The following is a 24,698-nucleotide window of genomic DNA, read 5'->3' as shown; positions in this document are numbered from 1 at the left end:
CGTTACCAACAAATCAGATGCTGTGAAGGTCATTAAAGATGAGGCACTGAGAAAAGGTTTTAGATTTGTTAAGAAATTATTGGTAAAGTTCCAAAGATCTTGTGATGAAGAGAGCCATCTATACTGAGAGAGAAGACTGTGGAAACTGAATGTGGTTCACAACGTAGAATTTTCACTTTTTGTTGTCTGTTTGCTTGCATTTTATTTTCTTTCTCATATTTTTCCCATTTGATTTTTCTTGTGCAGCAAAATAATTGTATAAATATGTATGCATAAGTTATATTTAGCATATTTCTACCATATTTAACATATACCGATTAATTGCCACATAGGGGATCAAATGCAGACCTGTGTCTTTTAAACTAACAGGGCAGTGTCCAGCGCAAACAGTTCCAACGTAATTGCCAGATGATGAGGAGAAATCCCAAAAGTGGTAAATAGAAGGGAATTAGATAGATTAACTGCTTGAGGAAGAGGGTTTGCTTGTATCTCTACAGAAGGAGAAGGAATCAGATGGGTGCCAAAGAGCCGTATTCACCTTGTCCATTTCAGAAACAGAAAAAGAGAAAAACCTCAAAACAGAGAAGATTTAAGAAACATCTGATACTGAAAGAGCATGGATGATAATGAGACTGTTAAAAGAACTTGAAAATCTTCAGGAATCATTGGATTCCCTAACACAAGATAAGACTCTTTTAGTTCTTGAAAACCAGCAGAACCATTGGATTTCTTAAGATGAAAAATTGTTGTTGAGACTATCGCAGTACTTAAATTTCACGTTGATTCATGTTATTTGTTACATTACTACTAGCCTGTGTTATATTGCTATGTGCTTATGTATTTTATGTAATTATATGTAATGCCTCCCATATTGACGGATTTATATGTACCTGTTTCAAGTGAGCCCCTTCAGAAACCTGCTAATCTCATTTGACTTCCTATTTCCTTTGGGGTTTTCATCTTCCTTCCTGAGATATCAGGGAGGGCGTGACCGTCTTTTTTTTTATAGTGTTTTCACTCTTTTTTGAGCAGTCAGAGAAAGCGTGATCACCTTCTTTTTTGGGGTTCTCACCTCCTTGAGAAGTCAGGGAGGTCATGACCACCTATGTTCTAAATCAAAAGAAAGTGGGAGATGTTGGAATCCTAGTGTTAACTCAACTTGAAACAAGGTGATAACTCAAAGAAGATGTTAGAATCCTAGTGTTAACTCAATGGAATTGATATGATGCTTGTGTTCACACCTTTAAGAGAGCTCATATAAGCAAGAAATATTTTAAGTACTCATTGGAGTTCACATGTTTGGGAGATTTCAAGGTTTAGTATGAGATATCCGAATTTACACCTCCCTTGAAGCTCTTAGGGCCAAAGAGCACTCTGGGAGAAAAACCCATAATCCCACTCTCTCAGAGGAGATCACATATAGGAAGCAGACAGAGGCTCTCTCGGGAGTTCAGCTGAATTAGATTAAGAGGGGAGCATTAAGTGAGTTCAGCCATAAGCCCTCTCTCGGAGGCAAGCAAGATTTATTACAACTTTCACCTTGGTGCTGAATTGGAAGCTGAAGAAAGCAGAGGCAGAAGCAAAGGACAAAGCTGCAAGAGCTCTTGGAACCAAGCAGAGAGAGAGGCCTCTAAGAAAACTAACTGGGCTATATTGGAGACAATAAAAGTCTGTACTTTTAGCACCTGGGCTGCATTTGGGTGATTATTTACTATTAACTGAAACTAAGGCTGCCTCCAGAAAACCTCCCTGAGAAACCTGCTCTCCCCCAGAGAAAACTATTATATATTTTTTAAAGAACAAGAACACCACAGGGAGGGGAGGGAAAATTGGAGCACAAGGTTTTTCAAGGGTTAATACTGAAAAATTATCCATGCATATGTTTTAAAAATAAAAAGCTTTAATTTAAAAAAGAAAAAAGAAATCACTGGTAACTTTGGATGGCAAGGGAAGATTCAGTTAAACTTGTGAAGATTATGTACAGACTACTGAGAGTAAAGAGGAGAGTATGAAGAAAGGAAATAGCGGTACCTTAGATACAACTAGGAGGAACAAATGGAACAAGGAAAGGTTTTTTGAGGATGGGGAATGTCTGTAGGCATCCAAAAACAGCCAGTGGTTATAACTTCAGACTATTAAACTCCTATTTGTACTACAAATTCTCATTTTGGCATTTACAATCCTTTACGGTCTGACTCCAAAATGCCTTTCCAAGTTTACGGTATTCTACTGCTCTTCACAAACTCTACATCTCAACAGGCAGCATCCTGAATTTAGTATTTGTACAGGCCTGCCCCCAACTGCTTCCTTATCTCCATCTCTTAGAATTCCTAGGGTCCAAGTTTTAGCTCCCGTATCCTAACCTACAAGAAGCCTGTTTTTGAATGTCCTAGATGTTGCTGCTGTCCCTGTCCAAATTATCAAGTATCTACTTATCTGATGGTGTTCACCTTACTACACCCTACTCTCCAAGTAAAATATAAGCTCCTTAAAGGAAGCTCACTGGAGTCTTGGTAAAGTGCTTGATGGATAGGATTAGATTATTTGCATTGGGCATTAGATCTGATGAGAGTAGTTTCATGTTATTCTAAGAAGGCAAGAAGCCTTAATTACTAATTTAAGAAAAGACAAACAAAGTTGAACACTGAGCTATGAAAACTAACAAACAGAACCTAAAGGACTAAGAATCTCAATTATAGCAAGGACACAGGACAAGAAGACTTGCAGTGAACTATGTATTTGCAGCATAACACAACACTTTTGTGGCTTCCTAGATTGAAAATAGGGCAGCTAGGTGGCAGCATGGATAGACGGCTGGGCCTATAATCATGAAGATCTGAATTTAAATTTAGCTTCGCTTCACTCACTGGCTATGTGGCCCTGGGCAATCCATTCTATCCTGTTTGCCTTAGTCTGCTCATCTGTAAAAATAAACAAGAGCAGGAAATGGCAAGCCATGCCAGAGTCTTTGCAAGGAAAACACCAAAGGGTCAGTTACAACTAGAAAATGAGACTGAAATAATAATAATAATAACTTTTTCCTCATGTTATCATGAAGATGAATGGAAGAAGTACTGAAGAAATGGATGAAGTATGTCAAAGAAGAAACAAAAGAAGCAGAGTTAAATGTAGTCTTGAAAATATGGCACAAAGAGAAAAAATGTATCTGTAGTCTGGCAGATATGAACAGGAAAGGGAAGAAGAAAACAAATTATCGACAGATATGTCAAACCTAATTAATGAGCAATAAATAAATCCTAAGAATAATCCTGAGCCTCAGAGAGACAAAATGCAGTCTTAAAGACCAGTGTGACTTAAGTATAAAAGGGTAATACCAGATAAACTTTACTGCTTTGGGGACAGGAATGATGAACCTCTAAAAAATTAAAGATTTGAGTCATCCCAAGAGCAACAGAGAAGCACATGGCTAACATGAATTAGCTCTAAAATAAAGGATGAGCCAAAAATTGAATGTCCCTAAGAAAATCCAGAATTTTTTTCTCCTCAAGATTTGAAAACCTGACATCTATTACCTCCCAAATGGAATACAACAGCCTTCTACCTGGTTTCTCTCCAATCCATTCGTTACTTAATTATTATACTAAAATATAAATCTGACTATAATACTCCCCTGATCAAGAAGCTTCACTGGTTCCCCCCTGGATGATCAAATTAAAACACAAACTCTTCCATATTAGTTAAAGCTTCTCCCTATCTAAAGTACATTATGTCTCCTTTTCATATTCTATATTCTAGCCAAAGCAGCCCCTCCTCCTCATATACAGGATGCTAACTCTTACCCCCATGCCTCTGCACAGCAGGGCCTCATACATGGAATCAATGTGTCCTTCCTCACTTCTACGTCTTAAGAGTCAGTCCTTAGCTCCCTTCAAGGCTTATTGAGTTCTAACAACTTCCCACAGTTGTCAGTTTCTTTATCCCTTCCTAAAAATACTTTTTATTCATTTTGTAAATATGCTGTGTCATCCCAATAAGGTCTAAGTTTCTTGAGGAGCTGTCTCTTTTCTATGTCAATTTCTAATACTTATTACACTGCTTGGTATATAGTAAGTACTTAATAAGTGCTTCTTTTGCCTGATAAAGATGTGAATTATATAGTTACAGATCTGACTAAAGAGATGATCTTGTAAGTAAGTAAGTAAGATCAACCTCAACTAATGGGTTGATACCAGCTTGAATGTCACTAATGGCATGTCCCAGGATTCTGTCTATGATTCTATGCAGCTGAACATTTTAACAATGAGTTGGCTGAATCTGTTGAAGGTACAAATGTACCTTCAAATATGCTGGGATAGATAGCAATACAATGAATAATGGATAGATATAAAAATGAATCACAATAATGGATCATATTTAGTAGGGATAAATATAAAACTGTAATCTTCTATTCACAAAAATCAACTCTGAAAATCTAAGATGGAAAGAATAAGACTAAAGAAAATCTAAAAGTTCTATGGACAGAAAGCTCCATGAGTCAAGAGTGTGACATGAATTGCAACCAAAAAAGGTAATGTTTTCCATTAAGGCATTAATGTGCCTCAATTAGAAGTATTTAATAAGGGCTCCTTCGGGACATACTGACTGTATTGTAATCAGCTCTGAGTGTAACATTTTAGAAAGATACATGCTGGAATGTATCAAAGACTATTACTACAAACTTCTCATTATTTTAAATAATTAAAAATTAAGCATATAGAATATAATATGCCAAATACTAAAAGAGTAAGAGAAAGCAGCCTGAGGTTGGGAAAATCTGATATATAAAATACATGTACTTAGAAGGAAATCTTTTTCTTTTACCCCGGGTCTTACACGTACACTTGACCTTAACTGTGGAACCAATGCACTGAATACATCATCCCAGGTTCATGGAAAAATTGGGAAAAAGATAAGATTTACTAAACTGAGACATAATAAAATATTAAAGACAGCATTTATTTTAGTCAAAAGAATTTATTAGAAAATATTATACACTACATAATTTGTTTAAGATAGTACTGTTTTAGTAGGCAGCACTCCAGCCTTACACTACAAACAACTTAACACAGACCCTGGGGCAGCCACTGTGCTCCTAACCATACATTCAAGCAGCAGGCACAGTGATTATTTCAAAGAATGTAAGGGAGAAACTCAGTAATTAGCAGAAAGGTTCACAAAATCTTTGTAATTTCAAAACTTAATGGTCACTATATCTTTAGTTTCTAAAAATAACCTTCTTCAAAATCTTGGGAACTTTTTTTGGCCATGAATACTTGCTAATAATAACATTTTGTTGTATTTAGACCCAAAATTATAAAGTTGGAGTCTTAATACTAAAATGAATCAGGAACTAACTGGTGATGGTAACAAGGAAAGCACATGAGACATGTGCAAAGTAAATTTAAGTTTCTGGGAAAACAAGGGCACATAAGGCAATATATTTTGTTAAAAATATACATCATGCATTTTCTGATAAATTCTTAAATATTTCCAAGAAAACAAGAAAAAGCTTACTCATCGCTTTCTAATCTATAAATTGTTCTTAATTAGGAATTACAGATAAAGCAGAGCTCTAATGCAACCACTTGTCCCAACCAGAAGTGGCAGCTACCCTTTATTATTTCCCAGATGGGTACAAAAATAAAAAACATAAAAATCTTCTACTTTAACCTTAAGATTTTATATCCTCACCATACCTGCCATTCTGTTAAGCCCTTTTACAGGTTTGCAAGAGTTGTCTGGCAATGAGACTCAAATATATAAAGCAAGAGAGGAAAAATGTTATATAAACAACTCCACAAACTCCTTGAAGGAAAATGCAGGAAAATACGCACAGCGTGTGATTAATCAGCATAGGCATAGCAATTTGCTACAAATTTCTTCAAAGTGCTAACCAGTTTTAGTTCAAAATAGATTGAAAGTTCACACAACTGCTGCTACAAGTGAAAACTGAATGGGGGGAGGGAAGGGAAGAGGGTACTGTGCGAATCTTAAGACATGGTTTGAGTGTGCTTTAGGGAAGAGAAAAATCATTATCAAACTCCACAACCTATTAGATTTTAGCTATGATAAGGTTTTAAATAAAACTAAACAAAAAAAAAATCAGAAAAATGACAAAATAAAGCTATCCAAAAAAGTAATGCAAAGGTCATTATTTTTAATGCCTCAGAACTTTCCTATTAAAGTCTGACAAGGGTGATATAGCATTAATTAGGTACTAAGATTTCAAATAACTGTGCCTACCAAAGCTAGAACCAGGCACATCCAGTTCACCTAAAATTGAAGAAATGAAAAACCTTTACTCTAAGACAGCATAGTAATAAACAGTATTGCTCAAGCTGAAAAATCTAGCAAATAAAAGGATCAAATTTGACTCAATGAAATACAATATTGCCTTGGAATATAGGATCGTTTGTCTAAATACCATTTATTGTTTAATTTTTAACCAAAGCTGTTCCTGGATGGAAGTGGTGGAAGATATTCTACCTTATAAGTATTGTCCTTTATAGAAAGGAAACTAGTCTTTAAGCCATATTTCCAAATCAGCATGTTTCATAGCATTTTTTAAGACAACAATTCTCAAAAACTCTAGCACTCTCTTTTCTTTCTGCAAAACAAATTTTCATATTTGGATTTAACATATCTAAGTATTTCACTCACCGTGAAATGCTTTGAAAATTCCACATGAATGACAATACCATTTTTCTTGACCTGTGTAAGCCACGTTATCAAAAAATAAATTTATTATCCCCTATTTCCAAGTAAAATGTCAACACAAAAATCTTATACATAACTACAGATTTCTGGTAATACAATATGCTGTCTCTGGCCAACAGAAGATGTGAATAAAGAATGCATGATTTCTAAAGTGTTCTCTGGATTGTCCTTCCAAGTGCAGCCAGAGACTATAGAGACTGCCAAAATTCTAGTAATCTCAAAATAGTTATGCAATTTCATAGTAATAACCCAAAAGTAATGGGAGTGGGGGAGAGCACAAAATAAAAACAAGCAGCAAAATCTTTATTTGGTGTTGAAGAGTATTCCAAAAGTTGTGGAGTTGAATAGTACTGTTTTCTATGATTTTGTTTTGACAGTTATGTGCTTTAAAAAAGTGTGTGTGTGTGTATGTGTGTCTGTGTATATATATGTATAAAAGAACATACAATGAATCCAGCAATCAGTCTCTGTCTACTTAATATTAGAAATATTAACCATGGCAATACATTATTTTAACTTTTACCACAATTAAAAGGGGGATAGACATAAGGAAGAATATCCTACCTTAATATATTTAGGCTTATTGCCTACATGTACATACCTCTTCCAAAATCCATGTACTTGTTTCTAATTTATGCACTCCACTATTCAAGTCAAAATGCTATACATATTCTGGTATCCACACTCTAGCACTTTCCTAATTAAAATTCACTCTTTCAAATCTTTCACTTTCCTTTCAACTTGTTTTTGAAAAAAGAGATAAAGTTGCAATGCAGAACTCTATTCATTTAGAACAAACCATCATATCCTACGTTGAAAAAAAATTTTTTTTTATCAAAACCAAATTTCAATCACAGTTGTGTATAATTTTCAGTTAATGGTATATGTTGAAATTGCACTTTGCAGATAATCTTGATAGTGTTCTTAACTCTTCTTTTTCACCCTATTTTTTTTTCAGTCGAAGCAGGTTCTTCTGGGTTTTTCTTTTGGCTTCCCTTCCGTGAATGTTTGTATTTGTCTACATAGGCTTTAACCAGATTTGCCACTTTAGCAGAATTCACTTCTCCACTCTTACTATGACAAACCTATAGCAGGAGTAAGGGAAGGACGGGGGAATGAAGATTTTAATTTGTAAAAGACAGTAACTATATATCTTTGATCTCAATACCTAGAGCCAACCAAATTTATTTTCATCTATTTCTGTAAGACAAATGACTCCAAAGTATTACATTTAAAAATTTAACAACAATGCCCCATAACTTATCTGAAAAATTAGCGACAAAAAGGACCTAGTACATTTTAATACTAGTTTAAATATATTTGTTAAACTACAGATGGCTCAATCTTGTATCATATAGAACACAACAAAGGTTTAACTTACTTTATCTACTGCCTTCCGCACAATCTCTTTATATTCTTCCTTGGTAATATCTTTATTTTGGTAAAATGGCTTAATGGCTAATTTTACCTCCTGTGCTGCTTTTTCTTGAATTTGCAATTTCTAATAAGAGAAAAACAATTACTGGTTCAATTATGTGCTGCCAAACTCATACATTTAAAAACAGGTCTCAAAACATTGCAAACTTACAATATTAAAACTTTTCTTTAAAAATTGACTTTTAACAAATACAATGTTTCTAAAAATTCTAATAAAACATTATTATTTACTAATTTTTATTTAGCACTAAAATAACTACCATGCACAATAACTTAAATTCAAGAATAGAAAGTTGACATAGTTTAACCTTTACATTTTCAACATCACAGAATTAATATATGTTGCTCTCAACTTTGAACTTGCCTTGTCTGTCTTCGAGCTATCTGCGCTGGCTTCCACTGTAACACTTACTTTGCTTTCTGCCAATTTTACACCAGCATTAGGAGCTTTGCTGTGACTTGATGATGAAGCATTACCAGAACTTGGTCCCTGAAATGGTCCCATATTTCCAGGGTTTGCTGTTTGAGTAGGCAAGACTGGTGTACTTGTATTATTACCTACATGAGAAGCACTAGGAATACCCTGTTTTAAAGATTTAACAGGAGATAATTAATTATTCTTCATGCATTTGACACTTTAAAATTTCTTAAGTTATATAAATATCAACAATATACAACGTAATATACATTTAATTCTGGGATCTCCCAAAACTTAGAAAATAGATGTTTAAGGGCTTTCATTACCTTCGGACTTCCTGAAGACAAATGAGTAACCCTCTAGCTTAAAACAACCCTTTAAAATATTCAAACTTATTTTAAAGATGTATCTGTATTATCACATTATGACAAAACTAAAACAACTTGATAAGTTTAACAAACAATATCTTTTATGTATAGATTTTTTAAGAAAATAACTTGTCACATCTATGAGTGAAAATGCCTTAAAAATAAAAACAATGAAGGAAATGAGGTATCAAGGTCAAATGAATTCAGTGGTTATGAAAATTAAAAAAAAAAATCCATTGCATTCTGAAACGCTAAGTCCTCTGTTCTTTGAACTAACCCATATTGCATTATTGTGAGTTTTCTAAAATTTCTAGAATGCAGACATTACATTGAATTTTTATTTTCTAACTTTTTGCACGACTTTATTGCAAGAAAATAACAAGAATACTTATTCCTACCCATGCAAACCTTTTACACAAGAATCTAATGGCAAAATTTTCTTCACCTTCCCCCTTTTTTTCAAGTGAATATGAAGGACAGACATTAATGGATAATGAACGTATTTACCTAGAGTTTGTCCGAACAAGACAACACAAGCTTCATCACATTATTTCATCACCAAATGTTTCCCCATAATGTGGAGACGACATTAAAATAAATACAGAGAATTTAGCCTTCAACTTGATTGTAATTTTTATCAAAAAAAAATTGTTATTTTAAAATGTGATTATTAGATATCCATCTGACTGTTGAATGAAAGTATATACATATATATTGGTTTGGGACAATATAGATTTAAATTTTAGAATTCATCAATTCATTTTTATATCAAATATTGGGAGGAAGAAAATAATTAAGATTCGTCAAAACAATTTTTTGTATGTCAAGAAGCTTTTTCTTTGACATCTGACACCATTGGCTAAATTTTGTTTCAAAGTGATTGGGGTGTTTAAATCTTAGTTGCTAAAAAACATACCTGTGATTGCTTTCCATCTGGCTGTGAAGCAATGTAGTTGACTTGTTGGGATGGCGGGGGAGGGGGTGGTGGTGGTGGTAATCCCTGAGACACATTGGTAGGAGCAGCTACCTGCATGAGAGGCACTCCTGTATGGAGATGCATGGGTAGCTGAGGATGAATGTTAAATGGATTACGTTGGATGTTCATCAAGGGAGCATGAACACCCACTGGATATGGGAAGATATTCATAGTTTGGTGGTGTGCATTCATTTGTTGTTGCATTACATTCATTTGTTGCGGCATCATAGTTATAGGAAGCTGAGTTCCATCACCTTGTTGGTTGGTTTGGTCTTTGAGGTTTTGATCTATCAGAAAGAAAAAAATTACTTTAAAAAAAATGTCAGATACATTTTGATCCACAGATATATCCCAACACACATATAGTTCCCCAACCCTCACCAAATATATAAAAGATATTTTAAAATACATACGTACATATATATACGTGTGTGTGTGTGTGTGTGTGTGTGTGTATATATATATATACATATATATGTGTGTGTGTATATAAAATGAAAAAAAAGATCTTCTGATAGGTTATTTGCAACTAATAAAATTCAAAACTATAACTTCATTAAGGCAGTAAGGAACAACTAAATACTACATTCAAAGCTCATTTTAAATAATTGAATCACGAGCCTATCAAAAGTGAATCCAAAGTTTGTTCAATACTATGACCATTACGAATAAAAATCCTAAAAATTCTTATGTAATTTCTAACACAGGATAATTTTCTGATGCCACCTAACGACAACAAATTAAACAAAAACCACAATTTAAAAACAAGGTTCATATGCTAATGGCCCTTAAATGCTAGATAAAACTATTAGTCAATGGAAATATAAGATTTTGTAATTTTAGCCAAATATTTTTCTCATATAAAACATAAAAATGAATGCGTAATTTACTTCTTAAGAGGAGAGATGATTTCACATTTGCCTGACACTTATAGTGATTTCAAAACAAAACAAAAAAAACTTTCAACAGATGTCAGTTTGAATATAAACTATAATCTGAAATATTTTTAGTATACTGATCTAAATAACATATAGGTTAAACTATTTAATGAATTCCACAAACTGCTCAAATTTCTGTTATTTTAAATGACAAATTCTATAGAAAATAGGATTTTGTATCAAACTTTGCTGCACTGAATATTACTTGAATTAAGTAGTCTTTTGAGAATGCTTGTGAAATATGGAATTCAACCTATTACAATTTAAATGTTTCTTAAAGTATAAATGAAGTACAACTTTAGTTCACTATCATAAACAAGCCATGTGGGGAAAGAAGAATGATGATAGATCAAATTGTCAATCATTACCTTCTTTTAAAAACTAACAATTAATGAACAAAAAAGGTAAAAATATACTACCTTGATCAGATGTTTCCTCTTCTTGCCTCATCCATCCAGACTGTGGGCCTGAGGAATTCCTCCCTCTTCTTGAATAGTAATTCTGTACATCAGCAGGCAAAGTTTTTCTTACAGCCCAACTAGATGCAGAAGTCCAACCTGACCTATCAGCAGGGGTATCAAATGAAAATTCTTGCTCACTTTTACGCCTATAGGGTTGCTGTTCAACAAACTTTGATGACTCATTCCCTGAACTATTTGAATTTCCTGAGAGGGGTTTTCTATTTTGCCATCTATTCTCATTCTGTTCAGCATGTCCAAAACCTGCTCTGAAGGTGCCTCTGCCTCGGTTGCCCCTGCCCCGGTTTGACATCCAACTGGAACCGAAGTTTTTATTCCAAGATTTCCCTGAATTATCATGTCTATTTTCTTCCCAATGAGAATCTTTAAATTTCTCTGTATTCCTAGTCCTTGGGTCAGGACCAGAATTTATTCTTTCAGTTATCCAGTCTGGGCAATCATTTCTATTTTTGTCAGCAGAACAATGTTCATCAGTATCTGGATTAACTTCATTTTTTTCTTTTTTCAAATTTTCATTCTGTTTGTCTTGTTCATTCTTTCTGTACCTATCATTTCCCCTGGGAAACCTCCAGTTATCATTTGTCCATCTTTCCTTCCACCGAGGAGAGTAGCTGTCTCTGTCATTTCTACTAAAGGATGGCTTATTACTTTTTGTTCTAGATCTTGAACAAGATCGAGAACGAGATCTGGACCTAGACCACCTTCTGGCCCTTCTTTCCCTAACACGATCTCTTCTTTGCCCATCTCTATCATTTTCTCTATCTCTACTTCGAGACCTAGATTTCTCTCTTGAGGGGGAATCTTTTGTTCTTGATTGAGATCGTCTGCTTTCTCTTGAAGTGTCTCTCTTAGGAGAAAGGGACTGAGACTTCCTACCTTCCTCTCTTTTTGGAGACCAAGACTGAGATCGTTTCCTCTCTCTTGCAACATCCCTCTTTGGAGATCGAGATTGAGACCGAGATCGCCTCCGACCTCGGGTAACTTCTATTTTAGGAGATTGTGAATGAGATTTTCTGCGTTCTTTTCCACTATCTTTTTTAGGAGACCGAGACTGAGATCGTTTTCTTTCTCGTACAATGTCTTTGCTAGGAGACCATGTTGTAGAAGGAGAATGAAATCTAGATCTTCTAGTTCGAGGTTTTTTAGCCTTATCTACTGAAACTACAGAATTTTCAGCCTCATGAGTAAGCTTTGCATTCTTTTCACTTACAAGATCAGAATCTTGGGTATTATCTTGAGAACTTTCCTCCAGTTTGATTTCAGCACTGACAGTTAATTCACTTTCAGATTCATTTTGGTCACTACAAAATGAGTCACATTCCATAGGTATTGTTTCATTATTGTCTTCATTAAAATGTTTGGGGAGCTGTTCAGCATCTAAGTTAGACAATTCTGTATTTTTATTCTCTGCACTAAGAAATTCAGACTTTTCTTCTAAAGACTTGTCTAATTTATCATTATCCGATGGAAGAATATCTTTTAACAAACTATTACTATCTTCAATACTTTTAAAATTTTCATTATTTGAACAAACTGTTGTGCTTTCTTCATTTCCAGGACACTTCAGTTCAACAAATTCTGTATCATCAAGTAATTCAACTTTTGGGCTCTGAGGAGTAAGAGCTTCCGATGGTAATATTTCTTCACACTTAAGGGACTCAGCCTCAGAACTCTCTACATGTGGTATTTTTATCTCAGAATCAATATGGTCAAGAGTATTCACTTTAAGACTTTCTCTATATTGATCTTCATTTACTTCTGATTCTGTATTCTCACATAAGTCATCTCTGAGACTATCACTAAGCTGCTGTACATCATCCTCAGATTTTGAATGTGCAAGCAGTTCATTCTGATGACTTTCTATGGGTGCACTTGCATTTACCTCAACTTCTAGAGGTTCAGGTGCTTTAACTTGAGTTTCTATTGGTTCATTTAGTTTCTCAGTAATGTTCTTAGAATGTTCATTTTCTAAATACAAAATATCAGCATCGGTATTCTTGCTTTCAATTTCCTTAATTTCTTCTTCAACTACCACAGCAGGTTCTTGGTTACAGGAATCAGAATATGACTTCTTTACAGTATCTAGTTCTTTTTCACAATTTTCTTTAAGTTCCTCACTGTTTGTATGTTCAACAAAACTTTCCAAAGCATTAGTAGATTCTTGTTCTATATCTGTTTGCACAATGTCACAAGAGTTGCAACTTTCTATATTTGAGATAGATTCTTTATCCAACACAGGGAGTGTATCAGACTCTATAACTTCTTCATCTGCTGAATCACTAGAAGATGACTTTTCAGGGAGAGATGATGAACTTCGAAGCTTCTTTTTAACTACAGGTGCCTTTCTAGTTCTTCTCTTAGGCTTTCTTTTGGTCACTGATTTATTCTGCTTCTTTGAATCTGCTGAAGTGGAAATATTTATAGATGAATTATTGCTATCAGGGGCATCACACTCAGAGTTATTTGAAATTGGGGAATTCTGGGGCTGACTGACAGTTTCAGTTTTCATATTGCGTGTAGATCTTCTCCTAGGAGTTGTTTCTGCAGGTTTTCTCCTTGTTCCTCTACTATTTGATGTGCCAGAAGTTTGCTTTTTCTCCTCTCCCCCTTGTGTGTGGGCTAGCACATGTTCCTTGCAAGATGATCCTAGTAATAAAATTAAAAAAAAAAAAAAGTGCACTTACATATATGTGTATATATGTGTGTGTGTGTGTGTATATAAAAAATAAGCACATACTGAATAGACACCTGTAATAAACATACTTAACATAACATATATAATAGCTGCTTAAATATTATACAACAATAGATTTTTTAAGGTAAAAGACCTCACAATCCAAATTAAAGTTTAGAAAATCTGCAGTTTATTTAGTAACAGTACTCAAATCACTATACATATATTAATTATCATATTTTAGTCCAAGTACATAACTATATATAGGAAAACAAATATTTACTATGGATCACTGGCTTTGAGTTAGGAAAAAGAGACCATGGGACAATACACAGAAAAAATTCTAAGTAATTTACTCAAAAGTAACCTAAAGAAGAAATTAATTACAGAGGCCACCACAATTCCACACCACTGTTGTATGACCAGTGAAACCACAAAGGCAATTAATACCTTTTGTCAGTAAAAAAGATTAATGGATGGAGGTGGGCTTAAAATTTTGAATCCCAACTTATATTGTTATATTCTTAATAAAAGAACAGTCAATCAAAAAAAGTCTAAAACCAATCTTTAAATTTCTTCAGAAACAAAATCATGATCAAAAAATTCAGTAAATGGTGCTTGAGATTCAATTTAACTTACTGGGACAATTTTGTAATGTCTTTCTCTCTCTTTTCCTCTTTCTTTTTTTCTTTTTTTCTTTCTTTCTTTTTCTTTCTCTTTCTCCTTCCCTGGGTCTCCCTATCTTGCCCAGACTGAAAGTGCAGTGTCAACTCACAGGCCAGATCCCACTACTGATCAGCACAGAAGTTTTGAACTTTTCCAAAGTTTGCCTCTCCTTATGCAGCCTGGTGGGTCCCCACTCCTGGGGGCTCATCATATTGGTGCTGGACTCAATGCAGACACCTGATTGGCTTTAGCCCCACTACAGCTCAAAATTTGCTCAAATGATCCACAAGCTTCAGCCTCCCCTGTGGCAGGGATTACAGGCATGCGCCACCACACCCGGCTATGTTTTCATAACTTATCTATTTTTCCATGCAACTGAAAGGGAAAAACTTCTTTTTTTTTAAAATAAAAAATTATTTTAACATTTTACCAAAATCTTCCAAAGAAATAGTATTCATTGGAAAAATTGTTCCTGGCAACAAAGAGGAAACAAGAGGAAGGATTTCAGCTCCCGCCATCCATGGAATGAAACCAATTCTGAAAAAATTGAAATACAAACAAATCGGCATTAACATTTCAAAAAAAAAAAAAATCAAAATATTTTAAAGTAAAATTTATTCAAGTTATACTGACATAGATAAGTGGTTAAAATGCAAATATATGCCTAATGATAAATGATCAATAAGTGATCTTCAGATTTTAAGTTATCTGTCAACAACAGACCACAAATAAATTAACTTTGAAAACTAATTTTTTTTGGTACAGACTTTATAAAAGTAATTAATAGTTACATCAGTTTTTGTTTTTAAAAAACATTTAAGTTACAATCAGCTACACACTATCTATAGGATTATGCAAATTATTTGTTACTTCATTGTGTGACAGCAATGGCCATATATGTGTGCTTTTCTATTGATTCTGAACTGACAAAGAATGTTTTGACTATATGAAATTAAATCAAAATGGTTTCCTCATTTTTTTTAAGTTATCAGCTGAGACCAGATTTCATTCTGTGTGAACATGTTTCACTGATACCTTTTGTTGTGTTTTCTTTGGTTTTAAAGAATAGATATCACAACAAATGAAAGTGGTGACACTTAAGGAGCACATTTAAGTAACTGTTAGTTATCACAATAGCCATTGGTGTGAGCAAATCAAATGTTTCAAAAATATTTCAAGCCCATAATGAAAGGGTTGAGTTGCACAAACTGAAAAAGAAAGTTTATAAAACAATGCCAAGAACAAACTATTGTTTTAAATAGCCTCAAAATTCTCAGAAAACAAGGAAAGATCTTCAGAAAGACTTGGTAATGAGAGACGTTATTGATTTCTCTATATTACAGTACAAACATCTTGAAGATGGAAGAAAAGTTAAGAGCTGTTTTTTGTTTGATTTTTTAAAAAATGCTTGTATTCAACAAGAAATTTAATAAAATGGAGTTCCAAGGACTAGAAAATGGTAATCTTTCCTGGTGAAACTCACTTTTCATATGAGCCTATACTAAAACTATTCTCAAAAGTACAAATGACATTGTAAGGTGTGGATAATATTTCTTGGTTTTTTTTTTTTTGGTTGTTTTTTTACTCCCAATGTAACTTGTAGTTTAGTCAGCAATGAAGGAACAATGAATTCTGATAAGTATATTTTTCGTGGAGGCGCAGAATTATTTCAGAATTACAGAAATTGTCAAATGGAAATGATATATTTCAATATGACCTTGTATCATGCTACATAAGACAAAAGGTTAAGAAATTTATCCAAGAGATGAAGGTAAAGATGCTTCAATGACTCAAGAACTTGCTTGGCTTAATTCCTATTGCAAACTCATGGAAAAATGGACTAACTGTCCAAGATATATTAAATATTTTACATGATAAAAATGTGGTTTCAGATGAAGAATTAATGTATGTGTCAAAATTTAACAAACTCGGTGCCAAATCATATAAAACAAGCAACAGGAATAAAGATATATATTATGTACTAAATTTTCCAAGGATAGAAAAGCTTAAGACAACGCACATTATATAATTTTCAGTATTTCACTTTGTTCCAGTTATTTTGCACTTTACTATAATTATTTTATTTAGCCTAAACATCCAAATTATTACTCACTCATAGGCTGACTAGATCCTTTATTAAGACCAAACAAATATACCTTCTGAATTCATTTCTCCCTGTGTAACAAGAAAATTGTTCAGTTCTGCACACATATATTGTATCTAGGATATACTGTAACCTATTCAACATGTAAAGGACTGCTTGCCATCTAGGGGAGGGGATGGAGGGAAAGAGGGGAAAAATTGCAACAGAAGTAAATGCAAGGGATAATGCTGTAAAAAATTACCCTGGCATGGGTTCTATCAATAAAAAGTTATTAAAAAAAAAAAAAGACCAAATAAATAATTCACATTTGTTGATTACAAACAATCCATTCTTAGGTTTTTCTTTTCTACTCCATTCTGACAGCTAATTTTGGTCTCCTGATTTAAGTCTACATTTCTTTCAGATATTTGGTTTTAATATTTGGGAGGATAGTGAAAAGCTCAAAAAACTAATTTTGTACAACATTATGTATGTGTAAAAATAAAAAATGATATATAGAATAGAATTTACTGCAAAGCATGTTTTAACTCTTCTACTTATTTAAATTTAATTTACACCTTCCCTAAATGTTCCAGCACTTCTTGCAGGAATATCATAATTACATGCAGTACTCTAAGAAAACTGGCAAATAAAACTAGTTCTTTAGCATATTTCAGACATATTTTTTTTTCCTTTTCTTTCTTTTTTTTTAAATTATAGCTTTTTATTTACAAGTTATATGCATGGGTAATTTTACAGCATTGACAATTGCCAAACCCTTTGTTCCAATTTTCCCCTCCTTCCCCCTATTCCCTCCCCGCGATGACAAGTTGACCAACACATGTTAAATATGTTAAAGTATAAATTAAATACAAGTATACATGTTTCAGACATATTAGTAAGAAAATCACTGACTTGGGACCAATTAATTCAATTTGCTTTGACTTTTAATTCAATTGAACATTAATGAAAATCTGCTTAAGAACTATGCTTAGAAAAAACAAAAAGTACAATTTTCCCCATGATTTTGCAACCATGAAAAGAATAAGTGATTAAAATAAGGACACCAAAAGAAGAAAAAAATCAATGTCTCCCTTGTGTTTATTCACATGTGTCATGTTTACTAATTACCGAAGCTCTGTCTTATGCCATCTATTCTTTATTTTCTATATTCTCATGATTGGTGACTACCAACTCTCATAGATCCAATATGGGACTGCAAAATGACTCCAAGATATATATATATGTCAGGCACTAGTTTCTCTTGTGTTCTATTTCAACCTCACAAACGTCCACTAGATATTTCAAAGTAAATTTTCCAGAGAAATTTCAAATTCTATGTCAAAGGATTTAAATGTGTGTATTGGGTCTTAAAGAATAGAGATGTGAACAATGTATTCCAAACAGGGAAACATTATGGAGAAAAACATAACAATAAGAGTATAAATTGTGATAAGGAAAGATTAGACATAGACAAAGTTAAATAGAATTGATAAAAAGAATCGCTATATAAATTTGAGTATGGTTCTAGAAGAAAAAAAAAGTTGTTACTAACCGATATTCTCTCCCTCAATTTCACTTACTCTTCAACTTCTTTTCAGTTTAGCTTTCATCCCAATCATATTATTGAAACTATGCCCTTCAAGATCATTAATCATATCTAATCACTAATTACAATGTCCTTTTTACAAACTTTTCTGCAGCATCTAGAATCACAGAGAATTTCTTTCTTTAGTTTTTCAGACTAATGTATTATCTTAGGTATTTTTTTTTTTAACCACCCAAGTTTCCACCAGTGATTCTTACAACTTGTATCCTTCTAAAAATGGATTCTATATACCAATTCTCATCCTTCTATAATTTTTTTTTCTATAAAATTTTCTTAATGGCTTTATTTACTCTCAATTCTATGGTAAATGATTTTCAAATCTATATTTCTAATACTGACCTCCAAGTTCTAAACTCTCTATATCTAAAACTGAATTCCTAATCATCTTCCAAAATGTGTCCCTTTTCTTACCATCTTTATTTTTATTCTCCAGAAGCCCAGGAGAAGCTAAGAATTCTCTGGTAAACATTTTATTTCATTGCCATCACTCTCAATACCTTGTCTTTCACTCCCATTTGTTCCCTTTTCAATCTATCCTCACATATAGCCAATATAATAAATACATAGGCATGACTAAATTATTCCCATGCTGAAAAATCTTCCAATGTCTGGAATAGACTTCCGCAAATTTGTAGTTATTAAAAAAAAAAAAAAAATCTGTAACCCCCTGTGGAACAGAAGCCCCTTGAAGATAGAGACTACTGTTCATTTTTGACAACTAAATAGCATTGGAAGAAAGAAAAAAATTTACATGACAATTTTGTATATTTGAAAGGAACAGCAAGTTGTGTACTGTAATCTTCTTTTTTTTTGTTGTTGCTGTATTATGTTATGGAAATGACTTTTATTGCATAAATTGAAAATGAAATTTAAAAAACTTTTTTGGGAAAAAGATTTCTTCTTTCAATATCTTATGCCACTCTCTTTGACCATCCTGTGTCACATTTCAATATGTCTAATTGTTACTTGTGAGCCTTTTCTGAGCCTTGTCTTTCCCTTACTAGATTGTATAGATCTGTAGAGGTAAATATGTTTTTCTTTTCTCTTTGTATCTTCAACACATTGTGCTGAAACACATGTCTGAATAGGATTTAATAGGAAGGCATTATAAGTTTTTAGTAACACAGACAAAAATTGTATTAAGAAAAATTAGTCTAGACTTAGTAACTAGGATGGATTAACAAAGGAGAACTGACTAGACAGACGGTAAAGGTAGAAAGTGGGTAACTTAACTATGATAGTGGCTTCTAGAGTTAATGAAGTTAATTCATAGATAACTATGATAGTGTATCATATTCAAAATCCAAAACTCTTATGAAACAAATTATTTAGGTGATTAACAATCGTTAATATCATCAAAAAACTTTTAAGTAACAAAATCTGATAAGCTACCTTGAACAGCAACTGCCCTCCTGAAAATTATTTAACTGATGTATGTCTTTTCAAGAATATATCTAAGTCTTAAATTCCTTCACTCACTGTCAACATTTAATTACTACAATAAAAAATTTTTTTTATTTTACCTTGCAATTCCAGGTAATGTATCAGGGAACCATGACAATTGCAGTTCCTGTCTCTTTTGCCTAATTACTGAATTGATTTCAGCGAGTTCTGTAAATCCTGTACTAAAAAGACAAATTTTAGACATTTTATCATTATGAAAAATAAAATTAATCTTGCTTATGGTATAGAATAAGAAAAAAAGGATTTTTTTAATCAAAGTATTGCTAAAATGGAAAGAAACTTTTATAGCATAACATACAAAATTCAAACCTATAAAGTATAATCCATATAAAAATTATTAAAATACTGCATATTAACATAGTTTTTTTTTACCAATATAAGTTTTTGGCAGTTAATGCAAATAAGGCACTAAATAAAACATTTGTATTTCCATTCTGCACAAGACATAGATAGCAAGAGTAAGTTTTGTAAACAGACATTCCCATGGGGAAGCGAAATGAAAAAAAAAGATATGTAAACCTTCAAGACAACTTATTTAAAGAGAAATGGATTACTCAAATGCTGCTTATCCCCAGATTCAAAAGATAAAAGTTTAAACGTTGGTAATTTTATCCACAATAATTTCCCACTGAAACTAAATACGAGGTGAAAAAAGGCATGCATTGGAGTCTACAGTTTAAAAGTCACTCAGATTTCTTTGTTTTTTTGAAAATTGGCTAAATTATCTAAGCCAAATGCCCTATTTTGACAAAGTATTAGTGCATCCTTTTTTACCATTACCAATCTAATTATATGATCTCTGACAGAATCCTGATTTTTATTTTTATTTTTTTTGTGGATTTAAATTTAGCATATCACCTTTCATATCACATGGGGGAAAATTCCATATGCAACAATAATCCAAGTTTTTTTTTTTTTTTTTTCCATCTCTTTGAATTAAAAAGAAAAAGCTACTGAGCTCTGGAAACGTACCTTTTAATAACTACATGGGCTACAAACTATAGTAGCTTCAATATCAATTTAACTTGAAAATAACAAATGGCAAAGAGGGAAGCTGTATTTTTTTTTAAGTAGAAATCCTTCCTAATTAAAATTTATGTGAAAAACTTATTTACCATTATTGAAACATCACAGGTTATGATCAATAGAAAATACTAACCAATGACTTCTAAAGGAACAAGAAGATTCTCCAGTGTGATTATCAGAAGAAAATACACTGGAAAAATAATTTCGGAAGCAGTGATTTGGGCAGTTCTGTCTTTGAGGCTAGAAAAGTAAAAAGTTATCATTATAACAGAGCCAATTAATAATAATATTAAAATTATTTTATACGCTCAAGAAAAATGTTTCATGTATTTCAACAAACCTTATTTATCTTAATTGATGTGGCTTTCCTTTTCGATATTTCATTGTTTGAAGTGTTTCCTGCATAAAAAACACAAAGGTTTTGATAATCTTTTCTAAATTTTTATTTTAAGACAACAGTTTACTTAAACTAATTACAAAGATGAAAAGTATATCTAACTAGGTTAAATTTACAATTCAATGTAAGACCTTCTTAATCTGTATTAGGTTTCATAGCTTCCAATGTTTTGACTATGATAATGGAATTAAGGAACAAAAGGAAACACATTTTTCAGATACAGCTACTATCTATATTTGTTTTATATAGCTAAACCAATAGCAGAGATGTTAGAATAATCATAAGATTGAATACATGCATTCTAAAAAAATTTAAGCATTTTAATTTAAAATTTTGAGTTCCAAATTCAATCCTTCCCTCTATCCTTTCCCTCCCTTCTGTCTGAGATATGAGCAATTGGATATAGGTTACACATGTGCAATCATATAAATATCATTTTGTACAAGACTCAAATTAAAAAAGAAAAAAAAGAAAGTGAAAAATAGTATGCTTCAGTCTGTACTCAAAACAGTATCAGTTCTTACACTGGAGGCAAATAATATTTCATTATTAATAGTTGGATCATTATTTTGCTGACTAGCTAAGTCATTCACAATTATTCATCGAACAAAATTGCTATTACTGTGAAAATGTCCTCCTGGTTCTGATCACTTAACTAAGCATCAGTTCATTTAAGTCTTTCTAACCGTTTCTGCAATCATCCTACAGTCATGCAGCACAACTTATCCACTACAGAATATATGCACTTTATTTTTATTTTTTCTTATTCTCTCTCTTTTGCTTTAATAACTTTTTTTTGACAGAACCCATGCCAGGGTAAATTTTTACAACATTATCCCTTGCACTCTCTTCTGTTTCAATTTTTTCCCTCCCTCCCTCCACCTCTTCCCCCAGATGGCAAGCAGTCCTTTACATGTTAAATAGGTTACAGTAGAATATATGCTCTTTAAAAAAACCTATATAACAGCCTCTTTTTCTATTCTTCATTGTAGAAGAAACTTTCATATTGAGAATGGTAAAGTCTACAATAATAAATGATTTTTTTAATGGAAGAAAATAAAATTTTAGTATAACATAACTGTATTATTAACATATTAATTTTTTTTGGCTATTGTTAGTAAAGTTCTCCTTCTCTGTTTCCTTTAAAAAAAAAAAAAAAAAACCCAAAACTTTTCTTAACCATGTACCATAAATAGGATACTTAGTATAATTCTAACATGAATTTTTTTTTTTTAAAAAAGGAAGGCAAAAAGCCTAATTTTTATCTGCTACTTTTAAAATCACTACACAGAATGCTCTTAGATTATTGTAACCTCCAGACCAAAATCACTACTCTGCCATTAAAAGATGCTACTACTACTAACGCTATCTCCATTCTCACATGCACGCGTATAGTCCTACAAACCAACAATGACTATTCAAAATGGGTCAATGTCTTGTTAGACTTGTATCCTCAAATTGTTAAGACAAGATATAATAGAGGAGTGTTCTGACTGGTTGATGACATAGCTGTCACTACTGAAGAGCACTAATTTTTTATCTCTTTAAGCTGATCATATAGCAGCTGCTTGATTTTCTATTACCCATTCTTCACAGAGGTACAAACATTTACAGAAACATTAAATGTCTGAGTTCCTGGATTTTGATTGGTTATTTTGTCTTGTCCTTCGATGTTAAATAAGGTTTTCAAGTGGTACTGATAAAACTACTGAGACAACTAGTATTTAACATCTGTGACCTATCAAATCTCCAAAAGATTATATTATACATTTAAAATTTATGTGGTAAATTAAGACTCTCAAGGAAAATCAAGAAGTGGGAATTACACTAACAGTTATCATTAAAAAAGTTGGTAAACTTTTTAAAATAAAATTAAAAACACTTAGTAGAATTCATTAGATATACAAGACTATATATATAGTGACTCAATGTTTTGATAAGCCAAGACTTAAACTTCTGAGCTGCAAAAATTCTTTATTCAAAAAAATTACTGAGTTGAAAAACAATCTAATAGAAATTAGCTTTTGAACACAGGAATTCTTAACCTGGAGAGTCAGAAATTTTTTTAAAAATATTTTGACAGTTTGTACTTTTGTAATCTTATTTTGTGTATTTAAAAGAAAAATGGGAAAAGGACCTACACATACAAAAATATATAGTAATTCTTTTTATTGCAACAAAGAACTGGAAACAAAATGAGTGCCCACAAACTGAGAAATGGCTCAATCAATTATGTTATAATATACAAATAATGGATTATCACTGTGAGAATGAGAAGTTATGAAAAAGACAGTAGAGGACTTCCAGATGAACTAATATGAAATGATACAGAATGAAATGAGCAGAACCAGAGAACAATTTAAACAATGGCTAAAACATCGGAAAAGGAAAAACATTATGAAAGATTTAAGTTCTATAATCAATGCTAAAAACAATTATGACACCAGAAGATACATGCTGAATCATGATTCTCACTACTTGGCAAAGCGGTGACTGACTCAAAGTACAAAATCATACATATTTTCCGATATTTTCCATGGATTTGTTTTGTGTGACAAGGGAGGCCTTGTTTTTTGGAGGAGAAAGAAGAGAATTGCGAGAAATAATATATATTAAAGATAAAAAGAAAAAAGCATCAACTAATCTAAAAGAATACAGGAAACAGAGGGAAGTTCAGAAAGGGACAGAGACAAACTGTTGTAACTACCATATTAAATTTGAAGGGGGATGAAGGGGGAAGGGGTAAAAAACAAGCTGAGATTCACAGCTTCACATGACTGTTCTTTACTATAAATATTCATTTTTTTAATGACTGTCATGGAAAATTATATTTTAAAAAATCAATTGCAGGTGCCTGTGCCTGGTTTAGCTCTCCTATGCTTGGATAATGACCATTACTTATCAAATTAATATTATATTGGTATTGCTCTAAAAAGTATCCCAATTTTTCATTTAAGTTTTATTTCTTTGATAAGCATTTATTCAATAACAATTCTATGTCTCATGAACAGAGCATTTACTTCTTGGTCTAACAATATATTATTATAGTGTTATTTATTTAATATAATAATATTTTAATTTTTAATATTCTGTTTTGAATAAAAACAAATATTTTTCTATTCAATAAAAGCTGGAAAAAGACCAAGGTTTATTATGAATCTCAGTATACTATATTTAATCTACAATTTGGGTTAAAACCCTTTTCAGAAATGTTGCCTCCATGCTTCTAGAAGTCAATGGCATAAAGTAATATACTAGCTGATTTTCTCAAGGTCAGTCTAAAGGTCTTCTAAAGAGGCCTTTCCAAAAATGCTTTTGGGTGAGCAAAAGTAGCAATTTTTTAAGCCCTTTAAGTTAGCCTTTTAGTTCCTTATGTATAGAATTATCCCTTGGGAGAGAACACAATTAAATATCTATTGGCCTTTTAAGCATCAAACCAAGATAAT

The 24,698-nt window shown here is 32.5% G+C and overlaps 1 protein-coding gene across 3 annotated transcripts in view; it reads right to left on the bottom strand.

The window, feature by feature from the left end:
- Positions 1 to 4,954: 4,954 nt before the first annotated feature.
- Positions 4,955 to 24,698, bottom strand: part of SCAF11 (SR-related CTD associated factor 11) — a 90,845-nt gene continuing 71,101 nt past the window's right edge. For 2 of the 3 annotated variants that reach the window (XM_051961799.1, XM_051961798.1), the window contains 9 exons: positions 21,196 to 21,254; positions 20,989 to 21,095; positions 19,889 to 19,990; positions 15,104 to 15,210; positions 11,274 to 13,979; positions 9,857 to 10,203; positions 8,519 to 8,737; positions 8,099 to 8,218; positions 4,955 to 7,802 (listed from right to left, as the gene is read on the bottom strand). In XM_051961799.1, the coding sequence (XP_051817759.1) occupies positions 7,656 to 7,802; positions 8,099 to 8,218; positions 8,519 to 8,737; positions 9,857 to 10,203; positions 11,274 to 13,979; positions 15,104 to 15,210; positions 19,889 to 19,990; positions 20,989 to 21,095; positions 21,196 to 21,254 (3,914 nt within the window). In that variant the 3' untranslated portion in view covers positions 4,955 to 7,655. The remainder of the gene's footprint in view (positions 7,803 to 8,098; positions 8,219 to 8,518; positions 8,738 to 9,856; positions 10,204 to 11,273; positions 13,980 to 15,103; positions 15,211 to 19,888; positions 19,991 to 20,988; positions 21,096 to 21,195; positions 21,255 to 24,698) is intronic. The other variant, XM_051961800.1, reaches the window with a different exon arrangement.

The sequence above is a fragment of the Antechinus flavipes genome, chromosome 5 (assembly GCF_016432865.1).
Source record: "Antechinus flavipes isolate AdamAnt ecotype Samford, QLD, Australia chromosome 5, AdamAnt_v2, whole genome shotgun sequence".
In the NCBI taxonomy this organism is placed as follows: domain Eukaryota; kingdom Metazoa; phylum Chordata; class Mammalia; order Dasyuromorphia; family Dasyuridae; genus Antechinus; species Antechinus flavipes.
This window is presented reverse-complemented; position numbering and strand designations above follow the sequence as displayed.